This window comes from Pogonomyrmex barbatus, unplaced genomic scaffold, assembly GCF_055798465.1.
Source record: "Pogonomyrmex barbatus isolate J1 unplaced genomic scaffold, ASM5579846v1 scaffold2, whole genome shotgun sequence".
Classification (NCBI taxonomy): Eukaryota; Metazoa; Arthropoda; class Insecta; order Hymenoptera; family Formicidae; genus Pogonomyrmex; species Pogonomyrmex barbatus.
In genome coordinates this window covers 1,756,338-1,767,655 of record NW_028297116.1, presented here as the reverse complement: position 1 = coordinate 1,767,655, position 11,318 = coordinate 1,756,338, and the positions used below count along the sequence as shown (strand labels likewise).

At 42.7% G+C, this 11,318-nt stretch overlaps 3 protein-coding genes across 3 annotated transcripts in view; 2 read left to right on the top strand and 1 right to left on the bottom strand.

Annotated features, from left to right (window-relative positions):
- Btk29A (tyrosine-protein kinase Btk29A) overlaps nucleotides 1-9,360 on the bottom strand; it is a 36,468-nt gene extending 27,108 nt beyond the window's left edge. The window contains exons 1-4 of the mRNA XM_089076768.1: nucleotides 9,186-9,360; nucleotides 8,379-8,561; nucleotides 5,249-5,510; nucleotides 4,366-4,686 (exon numbers count right to left, since the gene is read on the bottom strand). Coding sequence (XP_088932894.1) covers nucleotides 4,366-4,686; nucleotides 5,249-5,510; nucleotides 8,379-8,561; nucleotides 9,186-9,188 — 769 coding nt within the window. The 5' untranslated portion in view covers nucleotides 9,189-9,360. The remainder of the gene's footprint in view (nucleotides 1-4,365; nucleotides 4,687-5,248; nucleotides 5,511-8,378; nucleotides 8,562-9,185) is intronic.
- The window catches only part of mRpL41 (mitochondrial ribosomal protein L41), a 58,261-nt gene that overhangs the window by 18,610 nt on the left and 28,333 nt on the right, over nucleotides 1-11,318 (top strand). The gene's annotated exons all lie outside the window — the stretch shown is intronic.
- On the top strand, nucleotides 9,537-11,245 carry MED7 (mediator complex subunit 7). The gene is made up of 3 exons (XM_011644000.3): nucleotides 9,537-10,299; nucleotides 10,421-10,573; nucleotides 10,682-11,245. Exons 1-3 carry the CDS (start codon nucleotides 9,970-9,972, stop codon nucleotides 10,880-10,882), a joined length of 684 nt encoding a protein of 227 aa, XP_011642302.1. The 5' UTR covers nucleotides 9,537-9,969; the 3' UTR covers nucleotides 10,883-11,245.

The window sequence follows — 11,318 nt, the reverse complement described above, 5'->3', positions numbered from 1 at the left end:
AACCTTTGTCGAATCCGAGAGACACTTGCAAGTCTATACATTCCTCGTAAACGCGATCGCATAAGAACTCTTAAAAGAAATCATCTTCTTCGCAGCACACGACAGATAACGGCGCACTATCAAAAGAACCAAAGTTGTTCAAAGTGAATCGCGGATGGCGAATTTTCCCCTTTAATAGAACACTTTTGATTTAAGTGGCACTCATTACCGTTTCGGTTTAGCCATCGTGACGTGTCTCTCTCTTCGCAATTGGAATTCCGCTCGATGACGCGATCAGTCCACGTCTGCGAGAGGCAAACTCAAGAAATCACTTCTTCCACGGAGCGGCACCGGAGAAATCTTCTCTGTGAGATTCACTCAAGGCTACGGGGGATCCGACAACCTCGAAGAGGAGAACGGGTGTGCCGCAGCGCACGCAATTGCATCGACTGAGTGGTTCGTTCAATAGGTACTTTGGGACTTTCTCGTGCAACCTCTAGTTCGCCGCGCCATGCCATTTTCCGTCCGCATTCATATCTGTCCTTTTTTTTTTTTTTTCCATCCCGCAATCCCCTCCTCGACCGAGACAACTTCGGTCGGGACCGGTTGCGCTCTATCGGTTATTTAATCAAATCTCTCCCCCGCTATTTATTGATTACTCGCCGTTACCCTTGCGTCGCGTTGCGCTCATCTGGTTTTTATTTCACGGCACGCTCCGGCATGCAGATTGTCCAATCGGCTCTTCGGCCTTCTCGGATGTGTATACTCCGATAACGTGCTATGAAGAGCGATTCGTTCGGAAAAATGCGAAGTGGAAACGGCTAAAAAGCTACGCTACGAGTAAAAATAATCAATCAAGCGGGGGGGGGGGGAGGGAGGGGGAATCGACTTGATCGATGTCTCGATGAAGGTCTCAATTAGCAGCATCGACGACTCGGAACGCTTCCGCGAAGATCGTTTCGGCATAAAGAAAATCTCATTCCCGTGCGAAAAAGGGGAGAGAGAGAGAGAGAGAGAGAGAGAGAGAGAGAGAGAGATATGAAAGGAAAGAAGAATCGGGCTCGAGCTTATCGCGGTTCGCGCGCGATGTGTACCCGGCGATGAGTCAAGGATGCTCGAGAAAAGAAAGGCCGACTGCATTTCACGATGTGCCCGTGTTGCAAACGTCAGAAATAGTTAAGATTTAGCTCTCGGTGCATTCAACGGTAGCATTCATTTGCTAATTGTAGCGCCTCGTCGCGCTCCGTTCTCTCTTTCCCGTAGTCAAGTAAACTAGTTAATTGCGTGCTCGACCTACTCGACGTTCATATAATGGAGTCGTGTCACGTCTGATATCGCGGCGTGCAAATTAAAGCGAGGTAGGACTCGAGGACTGAAAGATGAGAATCTTTCGCGTCGCGTGAGCGACGATATCGAGGGAAGGCGCGCGAGAGACCTATGAGACCTCTTTCTCTTTCTCTCTCTCTCTCTCTCTCTCTCTCTCTTTCAAAGAGCTAGTAATGAATGGATAAAGCGCAGAGATTCTCGAGTACTCGAGAAATATACTTGTTAAATTCGTACATCGCTTTGAAAATCTCTTACGTAATACGTACGCGCAATCGGTCGGTCGCTCGCTCGCTCCAGATTCGTGAAATTTCCGACGAGGCTATTTCGGACAATACCAGGACGTCACCATATCACGTCGTAAATTAAGATACGGGTCTTGAGTCGCGTCCTAGCCTATGCTGCGGAAGCACCGAGGATCGAATATTGCATGCATAAATGCAAGCCTATCTGCCATGGAAACAATGCAAAGGCCGGCGCTATGTCGCGAATGACAATTTGGATAAACGCGAGGTCCCCGAGGTGAAGCATCACTCTCAAATGAATGGAATGATCGCGACTTAAACGGAGTATTATGCAACAACCTGAAACTTTATTTCAGGTAATTTATCGAGAAACGCCGTGAGCGATTACTTCGACCAAGTTGGGATAATTGTTAACTGGATAGCCGGTCGTTACGTAACGCCATTAAGTTCGGCGGAACTATTGGGAAAGATGAAAAACGATAATACGATGAAATCTGACAGAAGAGATGTGTATGCGTGCGTGCGTGCGTGCGCGAGAACGTCTCTTTAGCAAATAAATTAATTGGACTAATTACAGCTTGCTTCTTTGCCGCCTCGAGGAAATAAATTTGACCAGTCTCTCTCTCTCTCTCTCTCTCTCTCAGATTAAATTTATATTTTTGATACGCGCCTCGAAAGTTATCGAGCGCGTAATTTCAATACTCATATTTGCAATTAAAATATCTGAAATTCAATTTACCGTTAAGTAGGTCGACTTCGTTCAAGTCCTCTTCGAGGACGATCGTAAGTTCCCCGCGCGGGTACGCCGCCAATATATTCGTTCGAGACTTTAACGCGAATGGATGATGGGCCGACACACTCGAGATAAATCTCTGGCCTGGTGTGGAGAGGAGCCACTGTCAAATATAATATCGAGACAATGGAGGATCGTCGAGTAATTTAAACTTGAAACACGTTAATATTCGTGTGGATTATACGACGAGCGTAAGGCGGGGAGATAAGCACCTATATAATATTTTACGCGATCGCTCAATGGCACGTATCGATTTTTAATAAAAGGCTGTCTAATAATAAGTTTTACCTTGGTAAAAACTGTCATCCGCATCACTTGCGCCTAGACAGAATGTCACCGAATGATATTTTGCGAATAAGAGTTACGTAAAGTAACGACACGGGAGCTCACGTTCTATATAACGTTCGCTCTCCTCTTCGTCATATATCTCATCGACGACAACTCCATTTCCTCAAGTTCGCATTTGCCCCTGTGATCCGAGTAATGAACTTTATCATCAGATAAATCCATCGTCGGGGAAGAGTTCGGGATTTCTTTCCTTCCTCTTCGAATTTCATTTTCCAAATGGAAATGCGTTCATTACGCCAAGTCGCGATGATACGAAATTTCAATTACCGATACGCGATATCGGAGGCATTATTGGCGAAATCGGAAGGCTGTCTTGCCTCGGGCGATAAGAAAGAAACTGGAACGCTCGAGGTTATTCGGGAAGAATGACACTTTGACCGAGACGATTTTACGGCGACGCGATTCGGGTTTCGGGTTTGCTGTTCGAAAAGTCGAAGCGTTTCAACGGTATAGAAAAATGTCACGCTTCCGCTGTCTGAGAGAAAAGTTTTCGTGACAGACGTCAGAGGCTCCGACATTGCGCCGGTTCGGATACTGCTCTGTTTACGAAAAAGCTCTGTTTCACCGTTTTTCGCCTTCGAGAAAAGATCAACGGCAAAGGCTTTAAAAACGAAAAAACGCACACACGTACGTAAACACCTATCGATCGATAGACACGTTGACGTATAATCATTTGTCAATCGTGATAGTTTTTAGAACAGAATCACTCAGGAGTCGAACGTAAGAATAAATTTCTCTGCTAAATGCAGCCCTTTGTTCTCTCTCGATAAAAAATGCAAGTTTCATGAGAGCGATGTAAGAAGCGCATGATATGTCTGCTCTTAGAAATCTCTCGAGCCTTGCGCACATTTCCTTCACACACACACACACACACACACACACACACACACACACACACACACACACACACACACACACACACACACGCTTTCGAATACATTCTTTGAGAATGCATATACGAGCTTTTCTAAGTTATAAAGATTCCAGACCGTTAGCCAAGATATAAGAAATCCGGATTCAGAAAATCAGTAGCTCGGAAACAATCTCTTTTCTATCGTCCTCGTAGTTCAACGATACAAGAAAAATAAAGATTCTTCCCACAGCGGAATCCATTATTAGCGCATAATATGGATATTCTCGCTCAGTGACAATAAAATGAGTTATAATACATCGACAAATAAAGTATCGGTCGATCTTGAAACAAGATAGAGTTATTGTACGCGTTACTAAATATTTAACGAGATAAAGCTGCGACCAGTTAATTATACGCCGCTGTTCACATGCATCATTGACCGCTTGTTCATTTTATGCATTATTTCAATAGACTAGGACAATATTTCTTCCGCGATAACGCGAACATACATCATCAGCGATTGTTTATAAATTCAATTGAGTCGTAATTAGCCGTTTGATAGCTGCACAAGTGACGCGATATTCTGACAGATAAAAGTCGCATAAAAAAAAAAACAAAAAAAAAAAAGAATCGAACGATATCTCAACGTGAAAAAGTCTGATGTAAATAAATAAAGCTTTTCCGGATCAATTTTTTACGAGACAATCAACGAATCCATTATTAAACGACGATTTATCTCTTGTATGGAGCTTTGAAGCGAAAAACATATCGACTCGTTAATTACAAGTGTCAAAGACAAAAAAACGTGCATGTAAAGTACGAACCGATTGTTGAGCGAGTCTGGGATTGGATGATAGGATTATTATTCGCCTCGGCATTCGTCGATTGCGAGCGATGATCGGACGTGACGGTGATCGTTGAAATAGTATTGTTAACGGTGCTGCCAGGCACCGAAGTCGATGTAGTGGAGGCCGATGTTGTTGTCGAGGACGGAGTCGTAGCATTCGTGGCTGGTTTCGAGGACCAGGAGCTGCAAGTGTCGCAGCCTTCAGCAGAGCGTGTCGATAATCGGCAGCAGGACCAACGTTTTCCGCTCCACAAACCGGCGTGGTAACGCCCGCTCAAGCCCGAATTCTCACTGCACACTAACATAAACGGGCACAGCTCACAAATCGTTCTTAAGAATGATATATTACGCTTCAAATGACAGATTGCGGCAGCGCGCATGACCGGGTACCTTAGAATTTATCCTCGGTATTTGATATTGACTTAATGGACGCTGTCAAGTCCACATTACGATGAATACCAATTTTACTGCGATTTGTAATGCATTTTAAAATAGAGGATACTCAAGTCTCATATATCATGTGCATTATAATGGACTTGGATTCCTTCTAATCTAAAAATGCGTTATACGGACTTGATGAAAAATCATATATCTTCTATCTTCGATATATTCTAAAAGTTGAATATCGAAATACTCTGCGTTAATGTTAAATGTTAATTCCCTCATTTCAAAATATCAAAACAAATTTCACGCAAGTCACAAGGATAACGCGCGCAAGTATCGACTTGCCATGTTTGTTTATATCAAAAGCATCGCGCGATGTGCGCGAAATCTGAATTCAGATCGGGCCGGGCAACGTAAAAAAGAAAAAAAAAAAAGAAAAAAAAAGGGAAACGCAGGGGTGGAAGTGGAAGACTTACCAGCGCGTATGGCACGTATCCATTCGGCGCGATCCTGCTCGCGAGCGGCGAGGAGGTAGAGCGTGTACTCTTGACCAGCTTCCCGGTATCCCACCTGGAAAGGCAGTCCGGATGGTATCCCGCCACCTCCACCAGCTGCATCGCCGCCACCAGCCACGTCGCCGACGGCACCGCCTCCGCCACCGGTGCTACCATTTCCGAGGCTGGCCGTCTCCACCACGTGGACGCTCTCCACGGCGATCCGTCCACGTTCCTTGCGGCGCTGCAACAAGCAACAATCTCTGATTAACATTTAACAATCAATTCATTAAAAATCGAATCATCCCAACCTCTGGATTCTGGACGCTACCGACAACTTTCACCGATCGGAGCTCGAAGAGAGAGAGAGAGAGAGAGAGAGAGAGAGAGAGAGAGAGATGCGCATAGTGTCTCAAGAACAATATAAATATTTGCATAATGACATTATTTTTTTAGATTAGAAATCTTAAGTATAGAGACATATCGAGACATATCGTTCGAATGAGATCGACATATTCGTTGCCAAAGAATGGTCCCGATTTTATTCAGATAATTTTAGCACACGATTGCTACTTTTCCTGTGACATGGAATAAGATTAAATCGCATTAAAATATTTATGTTGCAGTAGCGGCGAATCTACATTTAGAATAAGTGGTGGCATAGTGATATATCTACATTTCAGACGTAGAAAAGTAATTTATGTGCGCGAATGATATCGAGCGATGTCCTCTCCGGGGACATTTCCTAGTGAAATTCATACGGTTTCGCGCAACATGGATTTTCCATCCGATGATAGACAGTCTAATCAAACAAAGGCGAAAAGAGGAGAATGAGAAGGGGAAACGTATCCAAATACGATTCCGAAACTCTTTTTACCTCCACGTTGGTACGGATCTTGCGACGCGGCGAAGGGAACCAGTCCGATGAGGTCAAGGTATTATCGGAGGATCCGCACGTGGATCACTATGTTCCAGGCGATGCAGGAGCGCTCGGAACGAAGGCGATCCTTTTAAAGGGACAAGAGAAAAAAAAAATCACAATTCTCTGTAGCCGCGTCCTACCGAGACTCGATAGACGTACTATAGCTCGATCCCGCGGATCAGATGGAGCTTCGACGGGATTAGGATCCCGTCGGGAGGAGGACTGGATCACGTCGTGGACCAGGCCGCGTGTCACCTTCCTCCGCCCCACAAGACCCAGAGAGAGATTAAAGCGTCATAGACTCGTCCGAGGAATCGTCAACTCGCGAAAGGATACCGAGTGTCGAACGAAATCAGAGGAGCAACGTAGATTCGTCGTGCTTCGCCGAGACCGACCCCGAACGACGGCCACTGACTGAGCAGTATCAGGAACTCAACGACGAAGGAACGGAAGAAAGGATGAGGAGGAGGAGGAGGAGGAGGAGGAGCAAGAGGATGGAGAATTTGCGCGGGGCGCCTGCGCCACTAATTTTACACACGATATCACGGGTGCACGTTTATCCGCCACCCCCTACCGAAAACGGCCTGGTCCACCTACCTAATGGCTCGCTTAACAACGGAGATAGCTATTGGTACTAGCCACGATCGCACGCAGTTACCGAACCGGGATAGTTACCGGTCACCATCCTGCTCGATGTCGCGAGATTGAAGGGATTGACCTACGTGACAGAGAGAAAATTAATCCTCGATAGAAGTAATACCAGGTCGTGCGCGGCGTATTACAATCGCCTTGCCCGAATTAATCATAATTACCATATTGCTATCAGCTTAGTAGCTAATTAAATTTATGAGATTGATGTATTATAAGATAGATTTTTAATCTATTTTTTCTTAAAATTTAAAATTATTATTTATATAATTTAAATAAATGAATAATAATAGATGTATATATAAGACGATGAGGATTTTCTGTCTATAATTATATTTTTATGAATTATATAATTTATATACACACACACACACACACACACACACACACACACACACACACACACACACACACACACACACACACACACACACACACACACACACACATATATATATACATATACATATACACATACATTATAATTAATATATTTGTAAATTTTGTGATGATCACGAAAAGAAAAATTTCAAAATAAATGTTTAATGTCTCATGGAAGGATAATTGCTTGTTTATAAACATAAAAATGCAACAATGTAACTATTTTGGTCTTCAGTTATTTTTTTACAAAGTTTCTCTTTTCAGAAATATAGCAATCTTTCTGCAAAAGAAAAATTTTATTAAAACATAATATTCAGAGCCACCGAGTTCAAGTCCAAATAAAAATATTTTGTTTTATTCTGCTTTTTTCCTCGCTTTTACAAAGAGATCAAGAAAATAAAACAAATATAAAATCATACAAAAAATATATGTATAAAATATTTCAAAATATACTTATTTAATACTTACAAAATACTTATTTCAAAAAATTATATTTCATACACCATCACTTAATTATATATTTATAATCTATTTTATATAATTATATTTAGACAGCGAAAAATGATATTTAAAAAATAATATCATATGAGATATAATTTTTCATTTCACATTTTTTAAAACTTATGTTTATTTTTATAAATTTAATGTAGATTAATTTTAATCGATTTAATTTACTTTTTATCTTATCTTCTTCTTATTTTTTTAGAATTAGAAAAAAGAAAAGGTAAGTTAAATAGAAACTAAAATTAATTTATATTAGTAGAAGTGAACATTAGACATATATCTTTTTCTATTTACATATGCGAGATCTTGTTTACAGATTACAGTTAACAGAAATAATTTCAAAACTCGACTGACCACGATAATGAGAGATAGAAAAATATACAACAAAAAGCTAGATTACCGGAGACTGGTAACATGTACCATCCCTCCTTTTTTTTTCTCTTTCTCTCTCTCTTTCTCTCTCTCTCTCGTCGTTCTTGATATTATTCAGAAGAAAAAAACAATTAAGATTTGATTAATCATTGTTGTTGCGAAACACATATATAAATCTACTAATTTGTCATGTTTTGCAAATAAGGAATACCGCGGTCCAAGTTTCGATTCCTAATTCCGTGGTAAATTAAAATCCGAATTGTTTGCAAATTAAAAATTACTTACCTCACCATCTCCGTCGTAGTAGATAAGGTAATGCTTCGTCAACACGAACCATCGTTGCTTGTAATTGACTGGGGTAAAGCGCTTCTTGTTCTGGGAACGTTTTATCATGAATCCCTGCCGAATAACGTCTCCACCTTTTGACTCTAGCTTCCCATCTTTCCCTGCCATCACAGGAGGGCCTCCCTAGCAACAATGAAACCGTCATTTTTTTTCCTGGCGGAACAACGGAGAGCCTAATCGGGAGCTCGATATTTCATCGCAAGTTCCGGATATACGTCCGGAGCTAGAATTGATACTTGTTGCACAACATCCTAATTCGATCTTTTCCTATATGCGATACAAAAAATTTACACTCGATATATATACATCTCTCTCTCTCTCTCTTTCTTTTTGTTCCTTTGCAATCCGGCTTATCCGGTCTATTCGAGATAATAGAGGACGCGAACGAAATCTCTAAATATAGCACATAGAAATCTTTCTTCCTTCGTCCTATAACCCGCCCATCGCCCGTGCGATTCGGTTCACGTGTCCGGTCGATCGGCGGATGATCCTCGTCGTCATCGTCGCTGTCAAACGGAAACGATCAAAAACGGTCTCATATCCCATTCCATGATGAGGAAAGGCAGAATTGAGAGGAAACAGGCTGAGAGCGGCGGCGACGACGGCGGCGGCGGCGGCGACGGCGACGGCGATCGCGGCCCGTTCTCGCGACAGCTTTTAACAATTCGAATTCCTACGGGCGACGGCGACAGAGATCAGACCGGTGCTGGTCGGCGATCGATTCGCCGTGTGATATCGCGCTCTTACCATGCGACAAACGTGTGGCTACCACCCCGCGGTCCCGGCGCTCGTCGGGAGCATGACCGCCGGCGCCCAAACAAAGAGTTCACGTGGAACGGGCGCGTACGCGCACACCGACAATCTGTCAAACGAGGACGTCTCGCGGCGACGTCGGGGAATTCGCGAGGTATCAGGAAATGCGCCGCACTACGCTGGTCAAGGCGGCTGGTCCCGCGGATAAAGAGGAATAGGCGAGGGCGGACACGTGGGGCGAGGGCGGACTCCCCCGAGGATCGCACGCGAACATCGAGGAGGGGAAAAAAAAAAAAATTATGAGGAATAAGCGAGGGCAGACCTGAGCTTCGCGGGGCGAGGATCTCGCGATGGAGAACCGAGCGCGATCGGCGCGGGACACTCCGCGACCCGCGTAGACCCGTGACGTAAGCAAGATGGCGGGCCAAATTGGAGAAGCGCGCGGTCACCTATCTGTCGTACCTGTTGTTTTGCCTTTGTCTCGCATAAGTTTTGCTTTGTCTCGTTTTCTTTATCTGCTGTGAGCGAGTTCGCCAGGGAAACCTCCACGTGGGACACGAAAGGAACGGTTTCCCGGTTCCTCTCACGTGGTTAGAGGAGGAAAGTGAGTCGTTTCTTCGCGTGCGAGAGAAAGCGCGGCTTTCCAGCGGAACGTGCAACTTAACCTCTGTTCCCGTGTGTCACGCTTTTCGCTTCAGTCTTGTTATTAGTGAATTGAGTCCGCGAATTGACTCCCCTGTGTTCTTTTGCGATTCGCCGAGCATCCAGCCTTCAAGTTATGGCAGCCCCTGAAACGATACAGGTTAGCTCCTTGCCGTTGCCGCCGGTTCAATACATCAATTTGTACACGGATGACAATGTGCGACGTGGACGAGCACCACGGCCGCCGCCGCCGATTCACGACAGCTATTCTATGTTCGGCAATGTATTTAACGCCGATGACACCATCATCAGGCCGCTCGAGGCCCAGGGCATCAAGAGATTGTACCCGCAGCACTTTGATCGCCGGCGCGAGTTAAAGAAGCTCAATCATTCGCTGCTCGTCAACTTTCTGGATCTGATAGACTTGCTCGTTCGATGCCCCGATAGTCCGAGACGCGCGGAAAAGGTATGTATTTGTGCTTACATCACGAAGAAAGCTTCTACATCGATTCTCGTTACATTATTTTGCCTTTTGATATAAAGTCATGAGACATTGATATCATTTTGTCTTTATGCTGATCTTGCAGGTCGAGGATTTGAGTCTGTTATTCATTCACATTCATCATCTGCTAAATGAATTCCGACCACACCAAGCCAGAGAAACATTGCGAGTTATGATGGAACTGCAGCGTAGGCAGCGTCATGAAACAGCACAGCGTTTCCAGAAACATCTTGAAAAAGTAGGTTCCTTATATTGGAATCATGAATTTTTTTCATAGTATCAATATGTATGCATTATTGATTTTTATAATTGTTGATATAATTGTTGAAATATGATATTGTTCCAGGTTCAAGAAATATTACAACATGCCTTACAGATGCTTCCAGATACTTCGGAACTGGATTCCAAACTCGCGATAAATACAGACGCTATGGAGTCTGTAGATAATTTAGGTTTTGAACAGCAAAACCAGGATCCCTGTAGTCCAAGCGATCGTATTATGTGCAAAGTAATAGATGACATGCTTTCTTCGAATGGATTATTTTGAGATACTCTTTATTTTTAAATATTATTTATTTAATAAAATGATATAAAAAAATAATACATAATCGAAAAGATTATTGATAATATATAAATATCTAAAATACATCTTGTAATTCTCCAAATAGATTTTTATTTTAAGATAAATATTACATATACATTTATGATGATACATGTGTTCATCAAATTTTAATCTAACTCAAATATAATTCTATTAATCGCGTATTCTTTAGATTTAACAAAACTGAGATTACATACGTATGATTATGCAAATCCAGATGCATTTGACATCCAATATATAATTATACACCAATTTTTAAACATTAATGCAATGTAAAATCTTAAATACAGAATAAGTTATAGATGCAAACACATATGCATATAATTAAATTTACCTGCTTGTTTTAGAATTATTCTTAAAATTGATCTAAAATTAGCTCTTT